General features: G+C 45.8%; 1 protein-coding gene across 2 annotated transcripts in view; it reads left to right on the top strand.

Annotated features, from left to right (window-relative positions):
* Positions 1-20868, top strand: part of LOC137357191 (annexin A4-like) — a 63441-nt gene extending 42573 nt beyond the window's left edge. For both annotated transcript variants that reach the window (XM_068023331.1, XM_068023332.1), the window contains exons 9-13: positions 767-860; positions 4142-4237; positions 4333-4391; positions 5996-6118; positions 19665-20868. In XM_068023331.1, coding sequence (XP_067879432.1) covers positions 767-860; positions 4142-4237; positions 4333-4391; positions 5996-6118; positions 19665-19721 — 429 coding nt within the window. In that variant the 3' untranslated portion in view covers positions 19722-20868. The remainder of the gene's footprint in view (positions 1-766; positions 861-4141; positions 4238-4332; positions 4392-5995; positions 6119-19664) is intronic.
* The last annotated feature ends 2952 nt before the right edge of the window (positions 20869-23820 follow it).

The following is a 23820-nucleotide window of genomic DNA, read 5'->3' as shown; positions in this document are numbered from 1 at the left end:
GGCCCTCATTCAGGTGTACTGTCCCACAGCCCTGCATTAAACTCAAAGCAGCCAAAGATTAAAGACAGTGCAAGAATTAATTCAATGACTATTTTTGCTTTTGCTCTTCTCCACTGCACGGCTTTTAATGGTTTAATTTCTCCCCCTCTCCCTGCACTGCTCATCACCCGACCACGCCCGATACTGCAAAGTTACAGCATGGAAACAAATAATACAAAACCAAGAAATCACAAATGGAGTTAGAAGTCCTGACAACACTGGCAAATGCAGCAGCTTTCAAATAGGCCAGGAGCGCGCAAGCATGCTGTTCACAGGCACACGTTTTATTGGCTAATTATAAACAATACATGGACTGTGTGCGCACTTTCTTTATCTCCAGTCACTACAATACAATCTAAGGCGACATGACTTTCTTTGTCACTCAGACATACCTTTCACACCATCGAAACTTGTCCGACAGACTTGTATTAAATACTTTCTAGAACGAAAAATCTAATTTGTTTAAAAACTGCAGGCTGAGGTCAGGGTATAGCCATGTTGTGATCTATTCAGTTTTCAGATTTCGGGGCCTTTTGATATCATGTCCATGGGTTATCATTCTGAAGTCTGTTACACAGAAGTATGCTTAACTTGGTTGTTTCCTGCCTTGTACTGCTGGCTAAAGATCATGAAATTAAATTTTCCAAGGGTGTGTGTGGGTGACATAACTACCAATTCCTGAAAGTGTCTCACTGCAACTTGTTCTGTCTGTCTCATTGTAAACTAGACCCTGTACGAGGCTGGCGAGAAGCAATGGGGGACTGATGAAGTTGCGTTCTTGAGTATTCTCTGTATCAGGAACCCAACCCATTTGAGAAGAGGTGAGCTTTTGCTGGGTCAAGTGTTGATTCAGTTGAGTGTTTGTCAAACCATTTTGACTTTGCCCCTGATGTGTTTGGGTGTTCTGCCAAGAACACATGGCTAAATTTCAGAAAATTTCTTCATCTCTGCAGTTTTTAAGATCAAGACACATGTCTCTGTCAGAAGGTTATGGATGGCTTGCAGTCTGACAGTTCCACTGCTGCACAGACAAGAGGTAGTGTCCATCAGCTGAGATGTCAGAGGCCCAGTAGGACAAGGGAGCTCTGTCCTGGCCAATATTTATCCCTCAACCAACATTACTAAACTGATTGTTTTATCTAGTGATGTATGTGGGATCTTGCTGTGGAAAACATTAGCTGTCACATTTCCTACATTATAAACAGTGTCTACACATGGAAAAAGTACTTCTCTGGCTGACCAGCATTTTTGGGACATGCTCAGGTTGTGATAATTGCTGTGCAAATGTGTCTATCTTTACTAAGTACTCGTGCGTCTGTCCATGTGGATTATTTCCTTTTGAGAACATTGTATAGGCTTACAACCAGTGAAGCTTTTCATGTTCTCTCAGCTGCCTTTGACTCTGTTGTTCCTTCCTGATAACAGAAGTTGACAGCACTGTGGCTGTTGCCTTTTTATTTTACTGGAATGAAGAAAGTCTGATCCAATGAGCCCCTTGAGAACTGAAAGCCTTGGGTCACAGCCCTGCTTTCCAAGAGGAAAGGTTCAGTCTGAGTTTCTGAAAAGTTGGATGCAAATCTCAAACTGGTTTGCTGCCCCTCCCCTTTTCCGCTATAAACCTTTTTTCTCTACTTAGTGTCTTCTCCCCTCTGATCCAATTGCTGAATCGTATAGGTCTCACTCGGTTTGATTAATAAATGTTTTCTCTCGTCAAGCTGTATTTAATGAAATGTATTTCCAAGTGTCTGGGTTTATGTTACCTGTGTAGAAGTACATTTTCGATAGGTTCCTATTTTATATTGATATTGGTACATAAATCCTATTGTGTTGATAGGTAAGTATATTGTATGTGTGCATGAATCAGAAAAATGTGTAGAAAGCAAGACTTTTTGAAGTGCAGTCACTGTCATGTTGGAAACAGCTGTTAATTTGGGCATAGCAGGATCCCAGAAACAGCAATGGGACAATGATCTGAAAATCTGTTGAAGTTGATTTCAGGGTTGGATTTTGGTCTGGACAGCTCCCTGCTCTTTCAAGTAGTGCCACAGGATCTTTTACACCAGCTTGAGAGGGCTGACTAGGTTTAACATCTGATCTGAAAGACAACACCTGAGATAATGCACCACTCCCTCGGTACGAGCGCTGCAGTCTTGGCCTCGAATTTTTGAACCCACAACCTGATTTTAGGCAAGCACGCTTCTCTCCAAACCACAGCAAGGTCTTGTGTGCAGAATGCACTTATTGTCACGAGATAATTGCTTCCCGTGTTTCAGCTGTACTGATACACTCTCCTCCGACTCACTAAGCACATCACAGAAGACCTGTCTAAATATGCCGTATTTTAGCTTTCGGTCTACAGTTTTCGTCCCTTGATTGAAATGTGCTACAGATGAAATCCGATTCAGAACAGCTCTCCTACATTCCCAAGGAAGCACTGGCAGAGAAATCCTTAGTCACGTCATGCTATGAAGAAAATACATTAGTTCATCTCATTCCTCTGGCAAAGCTCTCTCCGTCAGCTGCTCGGAGGGAGTCAGAGCCTGGCCAGCAAATCAGTTTGAATATAACACTGTCATTCTCCAAAGTGAGATGCCCAGGTATTGACTGGGGATGGAAGTCTTTCTCCTCCACAGATAATTCCAAGTACCTAAGATGAGATATTATTGCGTGAAATGAATGGTTCTCATTACCCAGTGGAGCAGTAACTCAGACTGGTGAGAAATTCCTACACTCGTGCTCAGACACCAACCCCACTTAACTGAGCAGTTGGCAGCATCGCCAACTGTTGAAATGTTTTGCTCTACATCTGTCTGTGCAGACAGAGTAAATCTTCTTCATAGAAGCTTCTTTCACCTTCTGCTGAAGACCCTGACTTGTGCCCAGGATAATGGAACACTCCACTGCTCTGAGTACAGGGTCAAATATTTCCATTGGTCAGTGAGTCAGGACCATGGAGTGACCAAGTTGGGGATCCCAATGACATTCAAGTTGCACAGAAAGGAAGAGGCCCTTCAGCCCTACAATCTAGAGTTAGCTGTTACAAGAACTAAATTTCACAACAAATAGTGCACAAGCTGAGTAGGCTGTAGAGATGAAATGTGGGTTCTGATCAGCATATCTTTGGATTGTTCTCGGGGGGGGTTTCCTGACCTTCCCCTGTGAATAATTGAGCAAGAGGTGAGGAGATTTTTTTTTTAATAATCCAGAAGGGGCGTTATCATCTGAAATGGGCAATGCACAATCTAGAAGGGTTTTGGAAAGAGTGCAGCAGACTTAAAAGACAAACATGAAAAAGGGGACCGGGACTTGTAGGATAGTCCCTTTTACTCGATGGGCTGAATGTCAGACTCCTGTGCTATAGTGTTTGTCGACAAGCCCAGATAAGCATGAGGAAGATAATTACCCTTGCACATGCTTCACATGAACACTTGAGGAAAGGAATCAATGGCAAATGGTCAGGAGTATGAACCACAGCTAGATCTTTTCATTCCCCTTCATCTCCCCGAAACCCTAAGCTATTGAGGTGGATTGTAATGGCCCTACTTCTCAACTGACTCAGGGCAAACCTCCCATCTCGATTGTAGTGAGCCCTGGACATAGAAACATGGAAATATTTCAGACACAGAAAGGAGGCCATTCATCCCATCGTCTCCCTGCCAGCCTGGGCCTGTGTCTTGGGAAGGGTGCTTGATGGCATGTGGTGCACTGACGTCAAATGCAACTGCTCTTCAGTTTTTAACTAGTGCTGGCTCAGCTGAGATCCCAGGAGACTGAAACCTGCAAGCTGGCTCCCTTTTTGTGCTGCTGTCGCTGACCCCTTGATGGTGGCGGGAGCTGTGGTGGGTCGATTCGGCCACGGATAGTGCAGTTGCCTTGAGCAGGCTAAAAGAGTTGGCAGGAGTAGACTTCAAGGCTGGATGAGATTGCAGGGCTCTTTGGGGGAGGTGGCGGGGGTGTGGAAAAAGGCAGATGAATGGGATTGCTCTGTCGACAATGGGTAGAATGGCTTTGTGTATAGTATGAGTCTGATTGAGCTGCGACTTGTGTTGACTGACGTCCAGTGGCTCGACCTCATTGCCAGTGTGGTCTCTTTTGTGAACAGTGTTTGAGGAGTACAAGAAGATTGCCAACAAGGACATTGAGAGCAGCGTTAAGGGAGAGATGTCTGGCAGTCTGGAAAATGCTTTACTAGCAGTTGGTAAGTTGTCATGCTCCCTTTCTCCTTTTGGTCTTACTGAGCTTCCTTTTCTGATGTACACTTGGCTCTGCAGTAATACTTTCCTCTTCTCCCAGTTAAGAACATGAAGAACCAACCTGCCTACTTTGCAGAGAGGCTCTACAAGTCTATGAAGGTAAACTGACAGGTTTCCAGTTTAAATGTGCTATAATCGCTCCTGTGTAGCTTTTGCAGTGCACTCAAGTGATCACTGAACAGATAGTCAAGCAAGAGAGGGCACTTGTGGCTTGCGTTCAGTTTGAGTCCTCCTTTAATGCCTCAGTCTACTTTCCAAGCCCCGTAAGTAGTTTGTCAAGGTGTAACAGGATTTGTATGAGCCAGGAGTTTATTTCATCTCCAATTTACGGAGACTGCCTGTGCTGCAACCGAATGCACATCCCTGAACATACAGCAGGCACGATCTTTGCATTGTCAATGCTGCATTTGTTTTTTTGGAACCTATTCAGTCAGCTGAGAAATTTTTGTTTGCTTGTATCAACATTTGTGTATTGAAGTGTTGTCCCTGGAATCAGGGGTTCGACTTCATGAGATTTGAAGATACAGGTGATTTTTCTGGGTGTCAATTTAAAGCTGTGCTTCGACCCTTGCGAGCATGAGGTGTTTTTCACTAACTGTGTGGCATTGGAAGGTTTCTGTTTTTTTTTAATGAATCCACAACGAATTGCAAACTGAGCTTTTGCTGCTCGAGAAACCATTTCTTGTGACCTCGCGTGAACTGCCTGTTCAACTTTGCATATATTACTGCAAGTTTCTAGTCAGACTGCTCATAGTTGCTGCAGAGAGCACGTCTCTGTCTCCAGATGATTCCGCCTTCAGTGCCCAGGTACCCATGAGGCTGATGAGTGACTTTGGTTCAAATGTTGAAATGCAGAGTTTGTCACGCGCAGCTTTACATCAAATGACTGAAGTTTGGGACAAGTATATATTTTGGTAATATTTGCTCGATACAGTAATTTTACAGTGTATGTGTCTGAGTGTCCTGCCCATTTCCTGTGTTGCCTTGTGTGGTGACTTGTCACACTGTCCAGTGGTTAGCACCCTTCCCTCTGAGTCACTGGTTCACTCCAGAAACACTAGCACCAAGTCTAGCTTGTTTGTCTTAGTGCAGTACTGAGCAAGTGCTGCACTGTCAGAGGTGCTGCCTCTCAGCATGAGATGGAGGATATACTGCTTTATAAGCATTGGGTTATCTACCAAGTGTCATAAAGAAAATAAGAAAGGCTTTGATCTCTGACATACCTTTCACAATCTCGGGGCTTCCCAAGTGTTTTCGAAGTGTAGTCACTGTTGTAATGTCAGAATTTTGCACACAACAAGGATTCATTTAAGAGCAGTGAGCAGAAAATCTCTTTAATATTGGTTGGGGGAATACATATTGGCCCGGAGACCAGGGAGAATTCCCTTGCTGTTCAACCAGTGCCATGGGCTCTTTGACATCCACCTCCGAAGAGCAGACAGTTTAACATCTCACCTGCAAGGCAGCAACTCCATCAATGTAGCACTCAGTACTGCACTGGGAGGGTCAAACTGGATTCTGGGCTCAGCACTCGAGTGTGAATCAAACATCTGACTCAGACAAGGGTGCTACCCATTGAGGCATGGCTGATTAACTACAGACCTTCAGATGGCTGAGAGCCAAAATCCGATTTAGTCCAAGATTTCGATCGGCTTTTCCCCAGTAAGCCGAGATTGTCTAACCCTGTGCTTCCTTGATATTAGGGGGCTGGTACAGATGACAACACCTTGATCAGAGTCATGGTTTCCCGCTGTGAGATTGACATGTTGGACATTAGAGAGCAGTTTCAGAGGATGTACGGAAAGTCATTGTACTCGTTTATCAAGGTAAGTGACTAGTTAGTAAGAGACAGGTTAGCGGTGATTGCTAACTAGTTGGATCTTCCTGGAGGAATCCTGTGTTAAATCGCATTCACATGTGGAACCGGGGCGAAGACTGACAATATCTCCACCATGTTTGAAGTAAAGGTGATCACTAAATCTGCCCACTTTCACCCAAACAATCGTTGAAAAGCGCCTTTTTTTTTATTCTGGAGCATGTTGCTTCTAAAAACTGGACGAGACTTCACTCCAATATTTTGTAAGGCAGTGTGTGCTGAACAGAGGCCCTTGTGATTGCGCTTTGCTCCCTCAGTGGACTTGAGCCTCTTGTGTTCTCGCCTCAGAATAGTGGGAGAATGAAACGGGATCAGACTGTCATGTTGACTATAAAAAGTTCAAATCTCCAGGTTGATTTAACAAATTGAAAGAATCAACCTTTTTGGTTGGGGAACTTGGAGGGAACTGTAAGGAGCAGGAGTAGACCATACAGCCGCTCGATCCTGCTCCATCATACAATGCAAACTTGACTCATCTTGGTCTTCAACTCCACTCTTCTCCCTTCTCCCCATATCCCTTGATTCCCTGGGAGACAATATCTGTCTATCCCAGCCTTCAATATATTGAAGGATGGAGCATCAGGATGGGGGAATCTCGAACTAGGGGGCACAGTTGCAGAATAAGGGCTCTCCCATTTAAGATGGGGATGAGGAGGAATTTCCTCCCTCCGGGTTGTTTACCTTTAGGAATTTCATTCCCCAGGAGAGCAGTGGAAGCTGGGTCATTGAACATATTTAAGGCTGAGTTAAATAGATGGTGGATTTACAAGGGAGTCACAGGCTCTGAGGGGCAGGCAGGAAAGTGGAGTTGAGGCAAGGATCAGATCAGCCATGATATTGAATGGCAGAGCAGTCTCGAGGGGCTGAATGGCCTCTTCCTACTCCGATTTCTTATGTTAGGTTCCCATCGCCTGGGGCAGAGAATTCTCCAGATTCACAACCCTTTTGAATGACAAGTGTATTGGAAAGGAAGCATCAGGCACAAGTTCTGTGGAAGGTTTGAGAGCATGTGCAGGCAAAAGCATGTTCTTGGATAGTGTGGAAGACGATCATGCTGGGTGAGGAACCAAAACCCACAAATGTCAGGCAAAAATAATTTACTTGAGACTCTTTTGAAAGTAAGATATGGAACTGAAAGGAATATGAAGGACTTGTTCCCCTCAGTTTATTTCAGAAAAACTCCTTTTTCCATTAGAATTCTGCAGTGTATTATGAGCTTGTCTTGTGGTTTTATTATATCTGTGTGGCTGATGTGTAATATTGTGCCTCTGTTGGCAGTTAGTTTGTCTGTATTTAATCAATTTTGATGGGTTTAAGCAGGATTGGGACACAGCGATTTGCAAGGCAGTTTCTACCAGTGTGTCTCAGTAATAGGCTTTGAATGTATTGTGTAAATAGTGTTGCTGAGTTTGATTGTCTCCCCAGGAATCAGTGCTGACTGTGATTTTACATCAAAGCTGTTGTAATAGCAGAGGCATCTGTTAGGCTGAAGCCTGTAGAGTAGAAAACTCCACTACCTGTACCTCACTGTAGCTTTTACAGGACTCACTGACTACTCAGTTCCAGGGGATCACTCTGCATCTCCAGTCCTCACTGACTACCAGTGACCTCTCCAGCAGTGCCTGAAATCCAAAACTCTTGCTTTCAAATGACTGTGGCCTTGCCACCTCCCTATCTCTAATCTCCATCAGCCCTAGTACCTTTGGAAATCTTCATATTTCTGCCCCTCTGCTCTATTGTGAGCTGAGCTTAATCTGCACTTGGCCAACAATCTAACCTGTGAGTAGAATCCACAGGGTTTATCTTTTACTCTGAAATGCCTCACGAAGAAGGCACGAGCAGTTCACCCAAACTGTGAAATGCCTTATAATTTCTGTGCAAATCAATTATTTTTTTTCCATCTGAACTCAATCACCACTTAACTGCACACAAGAATAAAGCAGTAGTGACTATAGAGGATACAAAAAAACATTCCAGTAATAAGCTGTAAATCAGGAGGTGCAAGGAAGAGCAACATGGTGAAATTACCATCAAGGAAGTGGTACTGAGCAAACTGATAGAGCTGCAGGCTGACAGGTGCCTGGGCTCTGCTGGCCTTCATCCGAGGGTCTTTAAAAGAGGTGGCTAATGAGGTAGTAGAGGTGTTGGTGTTAACTTTCAAAATGCTGTGGATTCTGGAAAAGTTTCATCAAACTGGAAAGTCCGAAATATAACCACTCCATTCGAGATGGGGTAGGCAGAAAGCTGGTGACTGTCGGCCAGCTAGCTTGATGTCAGTCATGGGGAAGGTGTTCAAATTGATCATTTTAAGGAGGCTATAGCTGGGCACTGAAAAAAAAACAAGATAATCGGGAATAGTAAGCATGGCTTCGTGAAAGGGAAGTCACGTGTGAACCAGTTTATTCAAGTGCTTAGAAGGAGTAACTTGTGCTGTGGATACAGGGGAGCCTGTTGATGTACTGTACTTGTCAAATGCCTTCTGGAATTCCAAGGTGCCATATAAAAGGTTATTGTGCAAAGTAGGAGCTTATGGTGTCAGGGTAACATATTAGTATGGATAGAAGATCGGCAGGCTGGCTGGCAGAAAAGAATGCATAAATGCGTCCTTTTGTGATTGGCAGGATGTGATGAGTGGAGTCCCACAAGGGTCTGTGCTGGGGTCTCAACTTTGCACACTTTATATCAATGATTTAGTTGAGGGAGTGTTGTCATGGTAGCTAAATTTGCAGACCAGACAAAGATAGGTCGGAAAGTATATGGTGAAGAGGACATTTGGAGGTTACAGACTGTTACAGGTTGGTTGGTTGAGTGGGCAGAAACCTGACAGTTGGAGTATATTGTGGGAAAATGTGAAGTTGTTCACTTTGGCAGGAAGAATAACGCAGAGTATTACTTAAACTGAGAATGACTGCAGAATTCCAAGGTGCAGAGGGATCTAGGTGTTCTCGTGCCGGAGTCGCAAAGTTAGTATGCAGGTACAGTAAGTTTAATTTTTTTTTAAAAAAGGCTAATGGAATGTTATCCTTTTTATTAGAGGAATTGAAAATAAAAGTAAGGATGTGATGCTTCAGTTATACAGGGCAGTAGTGAGACCACATCTCATACTGTGTGCAGTTTTGGTCTCCTTATTTAAGGGAGGATGTGAATGTTTTTGAAGTGGTTCAGAGGTGGTTTCCTCGATTGAAACTTGGAATGAGTGGGTTGTCATTTAGGGAAAGGTTGGACAGACTGGGCTTGTTTTCACTGGAGTTTCGAAGAGCGAGGGGAAACTTGATTCAAACTTATAAGATGCTGAATGGTATTGACCAGGTGGATGTGGAGGGGATGTTTCCTCTTCTGGCTGAATCCAGGACCAGGGGGCACTGTTTGAAAATTAGAGGTTGGCCTTTCAGGACTGATGAGGAGAAATTTTTTCTGAGGGTTGTGTGACTTTGGAACCTTCTGCCTCGGGAGGCGGTGGAGGCAGGGTCATTGAAAGAGGTGGAGCAGATAGATTCTAATTAGGCAAGGGAATGAAAGGTTATTGGGGGGTAGATGGGAGTGTGGAATTCGAGACACAAACAGACCAGCCATGATCTTACTGAATGGCGGAACAAGCTCAAGGGGCTGAATGGCCTACTTCTCCGAATTCCCTGTTCAGATCATTGACGGTGACTGCAGAGACTTGTTGGTCTGTCTCAGTCAGGGACGAGAGAGCGCATTTGCATCTGTTATCTGACCTTTTGAATGCCTTTTATCCAGCCAATTGTTTGGAAATGGTGAAATGATGTGCCAATTCTGTTATTTGTTTCACTGACGCTGACTTGTCGGTTGAGTTGGGAATCAAACCAGAGGTCAAGTGACGCACGCTGTGGCTGGTTTGTCAGGTGCTTGTGTTATCAAGATGCAGGATCTGTACTGGAGCTGCACGGCGCATGTGTCCCAATCAAGTTTATAGAGCGAGCTATTTCTAACAGCCTTCCTCCAGCTATCTCGAACTGTGATGCCAGCAATGACGTGTAGTTCCTGAGGTTGACCACACTGATCATATTAAACATTTATCCCCCTCCCTTTTTGAAGACTAATTATTTTTCCAAAAACTGCTCATTCGCCTTGCCCCATGTGATGTGGAATCTGTCACCTAATCCAGCAGGAAGTTCTTTCAGTGCCACATACTGTTTAGAAGATGAGTAAGGGAGTGTTCCTGTTAAGAATTATCCCTCAGTCAACATCACTAAAATACAGCAGATTATCTGCTCCTTGTCATAGTGCTGTTTGTGGGATCTTGCTGTGTATAAATTGGTTACTGTCCTTCCTGCACTGACTACGCATCAAAAGGTCAAGGCTGTGAATCGCTTTGGGACATCTTGAGGTTGTGGAAGGGGTTAGAGAAATGCAAGTCTTGGCAGTCTTTCCTCCAAAGTTCTTAACCAGTGAATTGTTTTTGAAGTGTTGTCACTGCTGTAATGTAAGAAAGGCAGCAGCCAATTTGTGCATGGCAAGATCCCACCAACAGCAATGTGATAAAGGACCAGATAACCTGCTTCATTTTAGTGAAGTTGATTGAGGGCCAGGACATTGGGGAGAACTCGTGGGCTCGTACTTGAATAGTGCCATGCGATCTCTTTTTTTTTTTTTTAGAGCCATCTTGGAGGGCAGACAGGCCTCTGTTTAACAGCACAGCTGACAGTGCAGCACTTCCTTGGTCTGCCTGGATTAAGGGCTCATGTAACCTGAGTGGGGCTTTGACCCCATGACCTTCTGCTTCCAAGGAGACAGCTTCCACCTGAGCCACGTCTGACATTTGCCCATCTTGCTTGTGAACGCAAGCCAGTAATGACCTGGAACGCACCAAGGAAATCTCCGTGCTGGATTTTCCAAGTAAAACCCACCTGTTGTGAAAGTGAGCCCCTCAATGTGTCTGGCCAGGTGTAGAAATTCTTCAGTGTATTAGCAGCTTTCAAAGTTAACAACGAAGGCTCAAAGTAAGTGGCGAATTGAATCGGTAAAGTGTTGGAAAGAGGAAATGCAGATAAGAAAAAGACAACAAAGGGGATCTGCTACAAGGGAGGGCCCAGGATAAACTAATGCAGATCATGACTGAACAGGAGAACCTGTTATTAGTTCAGCCCCAAGGAGATGAATTTTTTTTTTGTTTGAATAATCAGTTAAGTTGATATTCAAAATAGGGATGCATTGTACTGAGAATTACAGACCCAAAGCAAAAGATAAGGACAAACTTTGCAGTTTACAGGCAGCTTGGTAAAAGATAACTCCAGATGCAAAGGACATTCAGAAAGCACTCATCACTTTCAAACGATAGATATTTACTTTCAGAATAGAGAGCTGAATTAGCAATAACTTCTATTTTACATATCACCATGCAAATGCAGTAAAGATCCCAAAGTTCTTCACAGGAGAGTTATCAATCAAATGTAACAACTGCCACATGATGGGACAAGTGACCAAAAGCTTGGTCCAAGAAGCAGGTTTGAAGAAGTATTGTCAGAGTGGAGTTAGAGAGAGAGAGAGATGGAGAGGTTTAGGGACTGAACTCCACAACTCAGGGCCCAGGCAGCTGACTGCACGGCTGACAGTGGTGGACTGATTAAAATCAGGGGTGCTCAAGGGGCCTGAATTGGAGGAACACAGATTTCACAAAGCGTAAGGCTGCAGGAGATTGCAGAGAGGCATGAGGCCGAGCAGGGATTTGAAAGCCAGTCTGTGATCGTTAAAATGGAGGTGTTACCAGACCAGAAAGCAATGTGGGTGATGAGTGAGTGGATCTTGTTGTGAGTTCATACATAGGCAGCAGAGGGTGGGAAGATGGCCAGGAGAGTCTTCATAAGATCATAAGAACTAGGAGCAGGAGTAGGCCGTCTTGCCCCTCGAGCTTGCTCCGCCATTCAATAAGACCATGGCTGATCTTTTCGTGGACTCAGATCCACTTACCCGCGCTCCCACCGTATCCCTTAATTCCTTTATTGTTCAAAAAGATATCTACCTGAGCTTTAAAAATGTTTCCTGAAGAAGCATCAACAACTACACTGGGCAAGGAATTCCATAAATTAACAACCCTCTGGGTGAAGAAGTTCCTCCTTAATTCAGTCCTAAATCTGCTCCCTCTAATCTTGAGGCTATGCCCTCTGGTCCTAGCTTCACCTGCCAGTGGAAACATCCTCTCTACTTGTATCTTATCTATTCCCCTCATAATTTTCTATATTTCTATAACATCCCCCCTCATTCTTCTGAATTCCAATGAATATAATCCCAATCTACTCAGTCTCTCCTCATAAGCCAACCCCCTCAACTCTGGAATCAACCTAGTGAACCTCCTCTGCACCCTCTCAAGTGCCAGTACATCCTTTCTCAAGTAAGGAGACCAAAACTGCACAGAGTACTCCAGGTGTGGCCTCACCAGTACCTTATACAGCTAATTGTCCAATCTAGACCTGAAAGTGTGGATAAGGTTTTCAGCAACAACTGCATTAAATAAAACACATGACAACTGCTTCTGCAGTTGTGCACTGGCAGATCTTGAGAAATGTTTGAAATTTCTGATGGATACAAGTTGAGCAAACCTCCTACTCCTGTGGTTAAAATATTGTTTATCATGTGAGCTCGAGAGACTGTCCACAAACCTGTCTGCTGAGGGAGGAGCGATTGCTCATACTTCATCTCTGCTTGGCTTTTTATCTCCTCTGAAAGCCACAAGCATTTTCCAGCCCTAAGCATTTCCTTGTTTGGTCATGGAGTCATTTTGGTGTTGTCACCAGGGTCTTTGTGAAGTATGATATTTCTGTACTCTGTCCACTAACCTGTGTCTAAACACCCAGTGCCAAACTGTTGTTTTTCATCTCCAAAACTTTCTCCAACTGGAGTATTGAGTCCAGTTCTGGTCACCTCACTTCAGGAAGGATGAGAGTCCTTGAGAGGGTGCAGAGGAGATTTACCAGAATAGTTCCAGGGATGGGGGATTTTATTTACAAGGTTAGATTGGAAAGGCTGGGGTCTCATTGGAGCAAAGGAGATTGAGGGGAGATTGGTTAGAGATATACAAGATTTATGACCGTTTTTGCTAAGTTAGACAAGGAAAAACTGTTCCCATTAATTAATGGTACAAGGACCAGGGGACAGATTGAAAGTTTTTTGGGCAAGAGATGCAGCGGGAATATGAGCAAGCACTTTGTTATGCAGTGGATGGTAACTACCTGCATAGGTGTTGCCAGTAGTCATTCACACAGTGCCTGGCTGTTCTTTGTGCAGTGCTTCTGGCTGCTTTAAGTGCTATGGATGTAAACTCACTGGGGGCTTTCTTGTAGTTCAACAGTGCAATGCACTTCGTGGCTATGACAGGTTCCAGCTCTTCAAAGTGAGATTGAAACCAGTCTGCATTCTGCTTCTCACATTTGCCAGAGGTGGTCATTGCTGAGTCATAGATGGTGTCTCTGATATGGGCCAACTTCGGCTCTGCATCCCCTGTAGTGAATTTAGAAACTTTTGTAAAAGCTGTGGATAAGAAATTCTGTTAGTGTTGATGTGCAGGCGGCCCTTCTGCTTGGAGTGACGGAGCTTCTTTGGTTTGAGTCTAACTTTGCTGCACACGAGGGAGTGGTCGGTGTCGCAGTCCACACTGTGGAAGCTGCGTGTGATTTGGACACTGTTTAAGGCGGCTTGCCTTGTGACTGAGGTCCAGCTGGTGCCAACGATGTGATCTTGGGTGTCTCCTTGAAACCTGGTGACAGGGTTTAGTCTGAAAGAACGAGTTGGTGATGCAGAGGTTGTGATAGGTACACAACTCCAGCAGTCTCTGCCCGTTCTCATTCATCCTTCCAAGGCAGGAGGGCCATGAGTCATGGTCGGCCCCAATCCGAGTGTTCAAGTCCCCCAGCAGGAACAAATGTTCAGCATTGGGAATGCTACTAATGATATTATGGATTTCCTCACAGAAGTTGTCTTTAACTTCAGGTGGAGAGCAGAGTGTCGGAGCATAGATGCTGAGTAGGTGTACTGGACCAGAGGCAGTGAGCAGTCGGATGGAGTGTGCGCGTTCCAAGCCGTTTGTAGGTGGCTCTATCATGCTGAGCAAAGTTTCTGATGGCCAAGCCCACTCCATGCTGTCTTGGTTCTTCAGGATCTCTACTCTGCCAGTAGAAGGTGTAGTCTTATTCACTTGGCGATCTGCTTGCAGGGAGGCATGTCTCCTGAAGTGCTGCAATGTCCACATGGAGTCCACTGAGCTCGTTGTTAATGATGGTGGTCTTCTGAGAATCATTGATTTGTGTAAGGTCTTCTGACAGGCCAGGACACAGTTCTGATGTTCCAGCTTGCAAAACGAAGGGCTGGTACTTTTTTTTTTTCGGTCGTGGTGTTACAGTCCACTTGTCGGGCAATGACCCTGAGCTCCAAGCATCCATGGAAGCAGGTGGACTGTGGCAGGACCGAACCTTCCTGACGGGGCTGCCCGGTTTGAGGCGGGTGGTAGCTGTCCAGTGAGATGCGATGACCTCTCCCCACTGTCGAAGGCAACCCATGGCACCCAATCTCTACGCCAATTGAGCTGGACCTATAACCCGTAACTGCTGCCTTCCGTGTTTTGGTCGCTGTCTGGCAACTATGGAGTGACCTTTCTATGGCGCATTCCTGGGAATGTATGGAGGTTGAGTTGCCCAAGTGTCAAAACCCACCCCCCCCACCCCCCTCAGCCTTCCTAGTGGGGTCCAAAGGAGTGCAGAGCATGACATTCGGCACTAGTATGGTTGCAGGAACTGCCGGAAACATGCCAAAGGTGACACATGACCGCCTTCGGGGTTCCACTCTGGATTTTCTGTTCAGGTTTACTCCCTTTAGTCTTGGTCACTCCTGTGACACCCACAAGGCAGTGGGGTTGTTGGCTCCTGTCCCTGAGCAGTGGCCCAAACAAGTAAGCTGTGTGATTTCATGGAGGGGTGGGGGTGGGGGAAGGTGGTGTCCAGCAGGGGTCGCGACCCTGGTGAGCAGGCCAGCTCACAGCCTGAAAAGCCTCCTCTGCAGAGGAGCGTTCTCCAGGCTGACTCTGCACTCGTGGTCGCCATCCAGCTGATGGTAGAACTTCTTTCCTGGCTCGCAGCAGTGACGACGGAAGGATGACTGGGGCCGGATTAAGGCACTGAGCCTCAACAACCGCCTATGGGCACTTCGGCCGCCTTCCACGTCACTGGCCAGCGCCTTCCAGGTGGGCGCAGCAAGATGAATAGAACTCCACAACCCAGGCGGACGACACGTTCCTCAGCAGTAATCCTAGATGATCAGAGGCAGTCATATTCAGCTGCCTCCAACACTAGAAACATCAGAGGGATGCATGATGGCATTGAGAGCTTTTGGGCCAACCATCAGGAAGATCATCCCCCTCACTCAAGTCTAAATCAGGGGACATGATCACTGACCAACACAAGCAAGTGGAGCACTACCTAGATCTGTACTCCAGGGAAAATGTCACTGAGAACGCCCTCAATGCAGCCCAGTCTCTGCCAGTCATGGATGAGCTGGACGAACAGCCAACAAAATCTGAACTCAGTGATGCCATTGATTCTCTAGCCTGTGGAAAAGCCCCTGGAAAGGACAGCATTACCCCTGAAATAATCAAGAGTGCCAAGCCTGCTATACTTGCAGCACTCTACGAGCTGCTTTGTCTGTGCTGGGATGAGGGAGCTGTAGCTCAGGACGTGCGCGATGCCAATATCATCACCCTCTAAGAACAAGGTTGACCGTGGTGACTGCAACAACTACTGTGGAATCTCCCTGCTCAGCATAGTGGGGAAAGTCTTTGCTCGAGTCGTTTTTAAACAAACTCCAGAAGCTGGCTGAGCGTGTCTACCCTGAGGCACAGTGTGGCTTTTGAGCAGAGATCCACCATTCACATGCTGTTCTCCCTTCGCCAGCTACAGGAGAAATGCCGTGAACAACAGATGCCCCTCAACGTTGCTTTCATTAGGTCAAAGGCTTTGGTGAGATCAGTCAGCAGACGTGGTCTCTCCAGACTACTAGCAAAGATCGGATGTCCAAAGCTACTAAGTATCATCACCTCATTCCATGACTATGAAAGGCACAATTCAGCATAGTGGTGCCTCATCAGACCCCTTTCCTATCATGAGTGGCGTGAAACAGGGTTGTATTCTTGCACCTACACTAGGATCTTCTCCCTGCTGCTCTCACATGCGTTCAAGTCTTCAGAAGGATTTTTCCTCCACACAAGATCAGGGGACAGTTTGATCAACCTTGCCCATCTTAGTGTGAAGATCAAAGTACGGAAAGTCCTCATCAGGGAACTCCTCTTTGCTGACGATGCTGCTTTAACATCTCACACTGAAGAGTGCCTGCAGAGTCTCATCGACAGGTTTGCGGCTGCCTGCAATTTTGGCCTAACCATCAGCCTCAAGAAAACGAACATCATGGGACAGGACATCAGAAATGCCCCATCCATAAATATTGGCGACCACCCTCTGGATGTGGTTGAAGAGTTCACCTACCTCGGCTCAACTATCACCAGTAACCTGTCTCTCAGTGCAGAAATCAACAATCGCATGGGAAAGGCTTCCACTATGTCCAGACTGGCCAAGAGGGTGTGAGGAAAATGGCACACTGACATAAACACAAGTCCGAGTGTATCAGGCCTGTGTCCTCAGTACCTTGCTCGACGGCAGCGAGGCCTGGACAACATGTCAGCCAAGAGCGACGTCTCAACTCATTGCATCTTTGCCTCCAGAGAATCCTTGGCATCAGGTGGCAGGACCGTATCTCCAACAGGTCCTCGAGGCGGCCAACATCCCCAGCATATACACCCTACTGAGTCAGCAGCACTTGAGATGGCTTAGCCATGTGATCCGCATGGAAGATGGCAGGATCCCCAGGGATGCATTGTACAGCGAGCTCGTCACTGATATCAGACCCACCGGCCGTCCGTGTCTCTGCTTTGAAGACTTCTGCAAACACGACATGAAGTCCTGTGACATTGATCAGAAGTCGTGGGAGACAGTTGTCAGTGATCGCCAGAGCTGGCGGACAGCCATAAAGGCGGGGCTAAAGTGTGGCAAGTTGAAGAGTTGGCAGGATAAAAGTCAAGTGGAAGGAGAGTGCCAATGGTGTGACAGCCCTGACAACCAATTTTATCTGCAGCACCTGTGGAAGAGTCTGTCACTCTAGTATTGGCCTTTATAGCCACTCCAGGCGCTGCTTCACAAACCACTGACCACCTCCAGGTGCTTACCCATTGTCGCCCGAGACGAGGAGGCCAAAGAGAGAAAGAGAAGGTAATGACCTGGAACACTCTGCCCATAAGGCTGGTAGAAGGAGATGATTCATGACTTCAAAAGGTAATGGAGTGGGCACTTGAGAGAAATAAAATGGCAGAGCTACAGGTAACGAGCAGGGCATTGAGACTGAATGGATTGCTCCATGGAGAGCTGGAATGGACTTGGTGCCGAATGACCACCTATGTTTTATTCTGGGACTGGAAGAAGGTATTTTGAGTCTATTGAAGTGGTGGTGAAAGCTTGGAAAAACTTTTGCACTCGTGCATTAAAATCACACTGTTGAAAAGATATTTGGTGGAAATTCCCCAGCCTCCCCACCCCAATATTGATATCCGAGGAAGAAATAATTAGAACTAATCCCTTCACGAGTTGTCAATACACAAAGCTTGTGACACCTCGGCTGATATTGCCCTGATGTCTTTGGTAAATAACAGAAGAATGAAAGTTTCCCCCACCAGAGCCTCTGATACAGTTGCCATAATCTCGGGTGTTTTTGCCTGAGGGGCGGCCGACATGGAGGTCTTTAAAATGATGGGTTTTGATGGAGTAGATATGGAGGTAGTGTTTCCACTTGTGGAGAAGAGCAAAGCTCAGTCTTCAATAATCTTGTCACTAAGAAATCCAACAGGGAATTGAGGAGAAATTTCTTCACCTAAGAGTGGTGAGAATGGGAAACTCACCACGACAGGGAGTGGGTGAGGTGAATAGTGTAGATGTTAAATCCAGCTTCCCCCTCAAATACATGAGGGAGAAAGGAATGGAAGGTTCTGGTGACGGTTAAGTGAGGATGGGACGAGGCTGAAGTGGAGCATCAAGCTTGGCACAGACCAGATGGGCTGAATGGCCTGTTGCTGTGATGTAAATTCAGTGTTTTTGTGATTTACTTCAGTTGTGCTCTGTCAGTTGCTAACCTGTTTAGGCAGCAAATGTTTTCTGCCATGCAGATGAGGCTTCAGCTTCCATTCTGCTCCATGTCCCAGTGTCAGCTGCACGATTGTTCCAGTTGTTGCTGTTACTCAAAGCTTCAGGAGTTGGGCGGCGCAGTGGTTAGCACCGCAGCCTCACAGCTCCAGCGACCCGGGTTCAGTTCTGGGTACTGCCTGTGCGGAGTTTGCAAGTTCTCCCTGTGACCGTGTGGGTTTCCGCCGGGTGCTCCGGTTTCCTCCCACAGCCAAAGACTAGCAGGTTGATGGGGCAATTTATAATGGCCAATTTACCTTAGTGTAGGTAGGTGGTAGGAGAATGGTGGGGATGTGGTAGGGAATATGGGATTTATGTTGGATTATTAGAAATGGGTGGTTGATGGTCAGCACAGACTCGGTGGGCCGAAGGGCCTGTTTCAGTGCTTTATCTCTGGATAAAAAATAAAATTTGAAAACAGTGTTTCCCAATCCTGCTCCCTGAGGAATGCCAGTATCAGGCAAAAACTGGCCAAGGCTGGGGTGATGCCCCATGCAGTCAGCCATCAAGCTGAGGGTGTAACAATAATGGGAATGTGTTGGTTTTAACTTACTGGAAAAATCTCAGCTTTGCTGTCTTGGCTCTGACAGAAAAGGATGATTGTTTGTACAGGAGGGTCATTTGGCAGCTTGTGAACTCTGCCTGAGCAATGGGCAGTGCTTTGAAGGTGACAGTGACCGTTGTGAGGAATAAGTTGATGCTCCATTTTTTTTTTTTTTTCTTTTTGGTGGACTGCATAAGTGGGGATGTGGTGGTGTAGTGGTAATGTCACTGGATTAGTAACCCAGAGACCCTGGCTACTGCTCTGGGGACATGGGTTCGAATCCCACCACAGCACATCGTGAAAGTGGATTTCAATTAATCTAGGCTTTAAAAAGCTAGTTGGTGGCCATGAAACCATCAATGGTTGTGAAATCCTATCTGGTTCACTAAAAATCCTTTTTCGGGAAGGAAATCTGCTGTCTACACCTAGTCTGGCCTACCTGAGATTCCAGACCCACAGCAATGTGCTTGACTCCTAACTGCCCTCTGAAATGGCCTAGCAAGCCGTTCTGTTCAAGGACAATTGGGGATGGGTAATGAATGTTGGCCAAGTCCGACACTTGCATCCCGCAAACAAATCTTTAAAAAAAAAAAAAGTTGGGACTGTAACTATCATTGTGTTTATACAAATGATGCAAGTTTGTGTGATATATGTAAGCTTAAACAAGCAGGCATAGTTCCCAAGATGGAATCCAAACTTTTACTTTTTTTTTTCGCTTCTAGGGAGATTGTTCTGGAGATTACAAGAAGATCCTGCTCGAGCTGTGTGGAGGAGAGTAATGAAAGAAACATCCCTGTGTCATTTCCAAGTGGAAATGACTGGAACGTGTTCAAATCTTTTTATAAGTGGATGTGTCCCTCATTTGAGTGATTTTCTTTTAATCATTTACATGGTGCAGCCTTAAACTGCTGCTTTTTGTCTCTATTCCCTTAAAGAAATACTCCAGTGTAAACAGTCTGTTTCTCTTTCATGCCAAGACAAACAGCGAATGTCAAATGCAAGACGGGAGCAAAAAGTTGATATCGGCTGCAGGTCCTTGGTTTGTTTTTTTTTTTGGCAGAGTTCAAGCTGTGCGGTCAAGAACCGCAGCTCGATGCTCCTCAACGGCCCTGCTGCTGATATTTTTACAAATTTGGGACGTTTTACTGAGACTTGGTAATGACCTTCATTTGAGGGACTTGACCAAGCATTCAGAAGTTCAAACCATTCATGCAGTCAACAACACTGAGAAATAAGGGTTTGAGGGTTAATGAGAAAATATATATCATACCATTGGCATGGTTCACTACTTACTCATCCTCGCTCCACGTCCAAGGATATGCTGCTGGTTTAACTCTTCAATTTGATCTTGTGTCCTGTGTCCCCCTCTTTGTAGATTTCTGAGTTTGGTCCTGTTGTAGTTTGCTGATTTGCACCCTTATTTCATCGTCAAAATTACAGTGCGTGAGGGTATTTTCACTGTTTGGCTCTGTTTTGGTGTTGGGCCTGTATTCATTCTGCAGCAGAAACTGACCTGCAAAGAAAGGTCTCTCCATTCCCAGGATGGTGCATTTCTGCTTAACTAGTGTCGGGTCACAAATCCCTTCCACTGTGAACATAGAGCTCGCGATCAGTGGAGCAGAGGATGGAAGCAATTCCTTGTGTGAACGTATGATTTAAAAGTAACAATATTTGTCTGTTCCCAGCAGATGATTTGTAGAGAAGTCACTGAGATCCTCTTGAATGAGTCTGTCTGCCTGACGACATCATTCATGAGGGACGCCACCTGTTAAAATGGAAACTTTACACAGTGGTGGGGAGGGCGTGTGTTCCACTTTGCAAACTGCATGCTGTCAGATTTTTTTTCAGTAATGTACCTGTTGTGATTCAGAGATTTACTCAATGTAAATGACACATTCCATTAAAATGAACTGGTGTGTGAAGGCCCACATGTTGTTGAAGTCCTTTTTTATCAGTGTAAACATTTCTATGAATGATTTGAAAAACCCAAGTCTTGATGTTCTGTCCTGTGTTGGGTCCAGATGTGAGATGGACTCAGCTGCTGTGAATGTTTTAGGCGGTTGGGAGCATTTGTAAAAACTCTTGTAAAAGATGCAGGCGATGAGTTCTGTAAATATAGCTCACCTGCATTCCATTTCTGTCACCTTGGCAAATTCCACTGCAACCGTTCTCCTGCTATGTTATAATGCTCCACCTGTCAATTTGCTGTTCAGAATATTCTCAGTGGTGACCTTTTATGGGATGGGGGGGGGGGTCAGTCTCAGACCAACCCAAAGAAACGCGACAAGTAAAAATGAATCCTGAGGCTCAGACAGTTTGACTCAACCAGGCCAAGTCGTTGTTGTGTCTCCACACCGGCAGTATATTAATACCAAGTGCCTGCTCTGTTGCTATATCTTTGTTGTTTTATTCTCTTAACCTATCAAAAGCCGGTCTTCAATATCCTGTTGTATGTACAATAAGAAATAGGCCACTCAGTCCAACATTCTCACCACTCTGAGGAAAGAATTTTCTCCTGAATTCCCCACTGGCTTTATTTGAGACTGTCTGTCTGTCTTTTTTATATTTCTTGCCCCTTGTCTTCCCAACCAGTGGGAATATCTTCTGTGTGTCAACCTTAACCAAACCATTTAATCAGGTTAAGAACTACAATGAGGTCACCCCTCCAGCCTTCTCTCAATGTCCTGTTCTGTCTCTCGTGATAACTGTAATCTCTCAGTGCATTGAGATGGTCTTTGCTTCAATCAGTGAGAGTGCAGATGATAGTCTCCCAACACTGTCATCGAACAACCTCATCTTCAGACAGTCCTATACTAAAATTGCTGAGTAACATTGCCAGTAGCTTGTGTGAGGTGGAGCATTCATTTTGTGATTCTGAGAAATTTATAATGGCCCTTTTTAGGAATGTTTCAATAGTCGGGTTATGGGCCATTGTAGTATGCCCCCATCATTTAAATACTGCTAAGAGCTTAGCGTGGCAGGTGTGGAAAGCGTGGGGGTGGGGGGGGAGATGTTTTGAGGGGCCAGCAGTGCACCTCAGCCTCCAAGACCAGCTACCTCCCCACCCTCCCTCAACTTAATCCTCTGAACTGCGCAGGCACAACCTCAGGCCCAGTGCTGCTGGCACTATGAATGTTAGCCCACCTGGCAAGAAATCCCAGCACCATTTTTAAAGAGGAATAGGGGAGTTCTCCCTTGGGTCCTGGGCCAATATATATCACTGGCAAAACAGATGATCTGGCCACATCACATTGCAGTTTGTGGCATCTTGCTGTGTGAAAATCGATTGCAGCATTTCCCTACAATACAAGATTGACTGCACTTCAGAGTCTTTTGATGACTGCAAATTATTTATTTATTTATTTAGTTAGAGATGTTTGGGGAGGTCCTGAGTTTGTTCAACACCCTGAGTAGAGAATGAAGTGAAAAGTGGCATTAAAAACAAGAAATGCTGGAACCACTCAGCAGGTCTGGCAGCATCTGTGGAAAGAGAAGCAGAGTTAACGTTTCAGGTCAGAGACCCCTGCCCTCCCCCTGCTTCGGAACTACTTCAAAGTGAAAAGTGGCCTCAGCTCATCCTCTGCCCCCTGGGTAAGGCCATGGGCAATGCAAGGGTAGCAAACACCTGGTATGATAAATCTCCTGTCATTTACTCTGACGCAGGCTACAAGTGTTGGCCACGTGAAAACCAGCTGTAATCAGCACACTGGACGCCGGTCCTTGTTGCTTATTCGAGGGGAAACAATTTTTCAAGCTAACAATGAGCAATGCCACGGGAGGTTGCTCGCAGATTTGAAAACAGCGGGTAAGATGTTTCATTTTGGGGCTTCTCCACCCACCCCCCCTGCCCCAACACAAACTGTTTCAGGCGCAGTCACCCGACATTGGTTTCTGTAGGAATAGCCATTTGGTGACTGGGGAGCTTGCTCACGGTCTGACGAAGGACAGTGGGAGGGTGCTGGAAGGCTAATGGGAGGAGTGCAGACTGCCACTGCAGGTCAGGGGTAAGGGCACCTCCATCTTGAGGAAACCTCACAGCAATTTTTTTAAAAAAAAACAAGTTGCAATAGAAAATAGACTTGGGGGAGGGGAAGCTGCCCTGGCAGCAGGTGGTCTGCAACTGCAGCAGTGGGCAAGGTGGGAAAGTAGGGGGGGGCCTCCAGGTCTGCCGCCATCAGGCCTCCTCCAGGTAGCTTCCAGGTTCCCGACACCAAGCCAGGTCCACAGGCCAACTTCAAAATTGCCAATGGGTCTCTGGACCACCCCTTCCCCCACCCAGTTTCGACTGAGGGAAAATGGCTGGGGGGCAGAATGGTCTGAGTAACTAGGCAACCCTGCCCATTTCCGTTGTCGCTCCCGTACTGGGGTAAAAATCCTGCCCAGTATTTCAACATGTCTTTTTTTTAACCCACTTCATCACCAAATGTAGTCAATGTGAATTTCTTTTGAGCTCGAGTGTATCCCTCTGCTTCCAGAAACATCCCAACGTCCCTCTTCTATTCCCACGTTCCTGGCTGCACTCTTCCTCCTGTGAACCACTTTGCACAAGTCCCTCACGTGAATTACAATTCAATGCAGTTAACAATTAGAAACACAAACTCCTCCAGTCCCCACACCACTCGAGATATCTGACCTCCTGGCAATTCTGGCCTCTTGTGTGCTCCTGATTTTAACTACTCCATCATTCACACTCATGCCTTCGATTGCGCAGGCCAGAAGCTCCGGAATTCCCTCCCTGACCCTCTCCGCCTGTATACTTCTCCCTCCTCCTTTCAGAGGCTCCCTCAAACCAACCCCTTTCACCAAGCTTTTGGTCACCTGTTCTAATATCTCCTTTGGTGGTTCACTGTCAAATTTTGATCTGGTAACACTGCTGTG

The sequence above is a fragment of the Heterodontus francisci genome, chromosome 47 (assembly GCF_036365525.1).
Source record: "Heterodontus francisci isolate sHetFra1 chromosome 47, sHetFra1.hap1, whole genome shotgun sequence".
NCBI lineage: Eukaryota > Metazoa > Chordata > Chondrichthyes > Heterodontiformes > Heterodontidae > Heterodontus > Heterodontus francisci.
The sequence above is the reverse complement of the archived record's forward strand: the minus strand, read 5'-3'. Positions and strand labels throughout refer to the sequence as shown.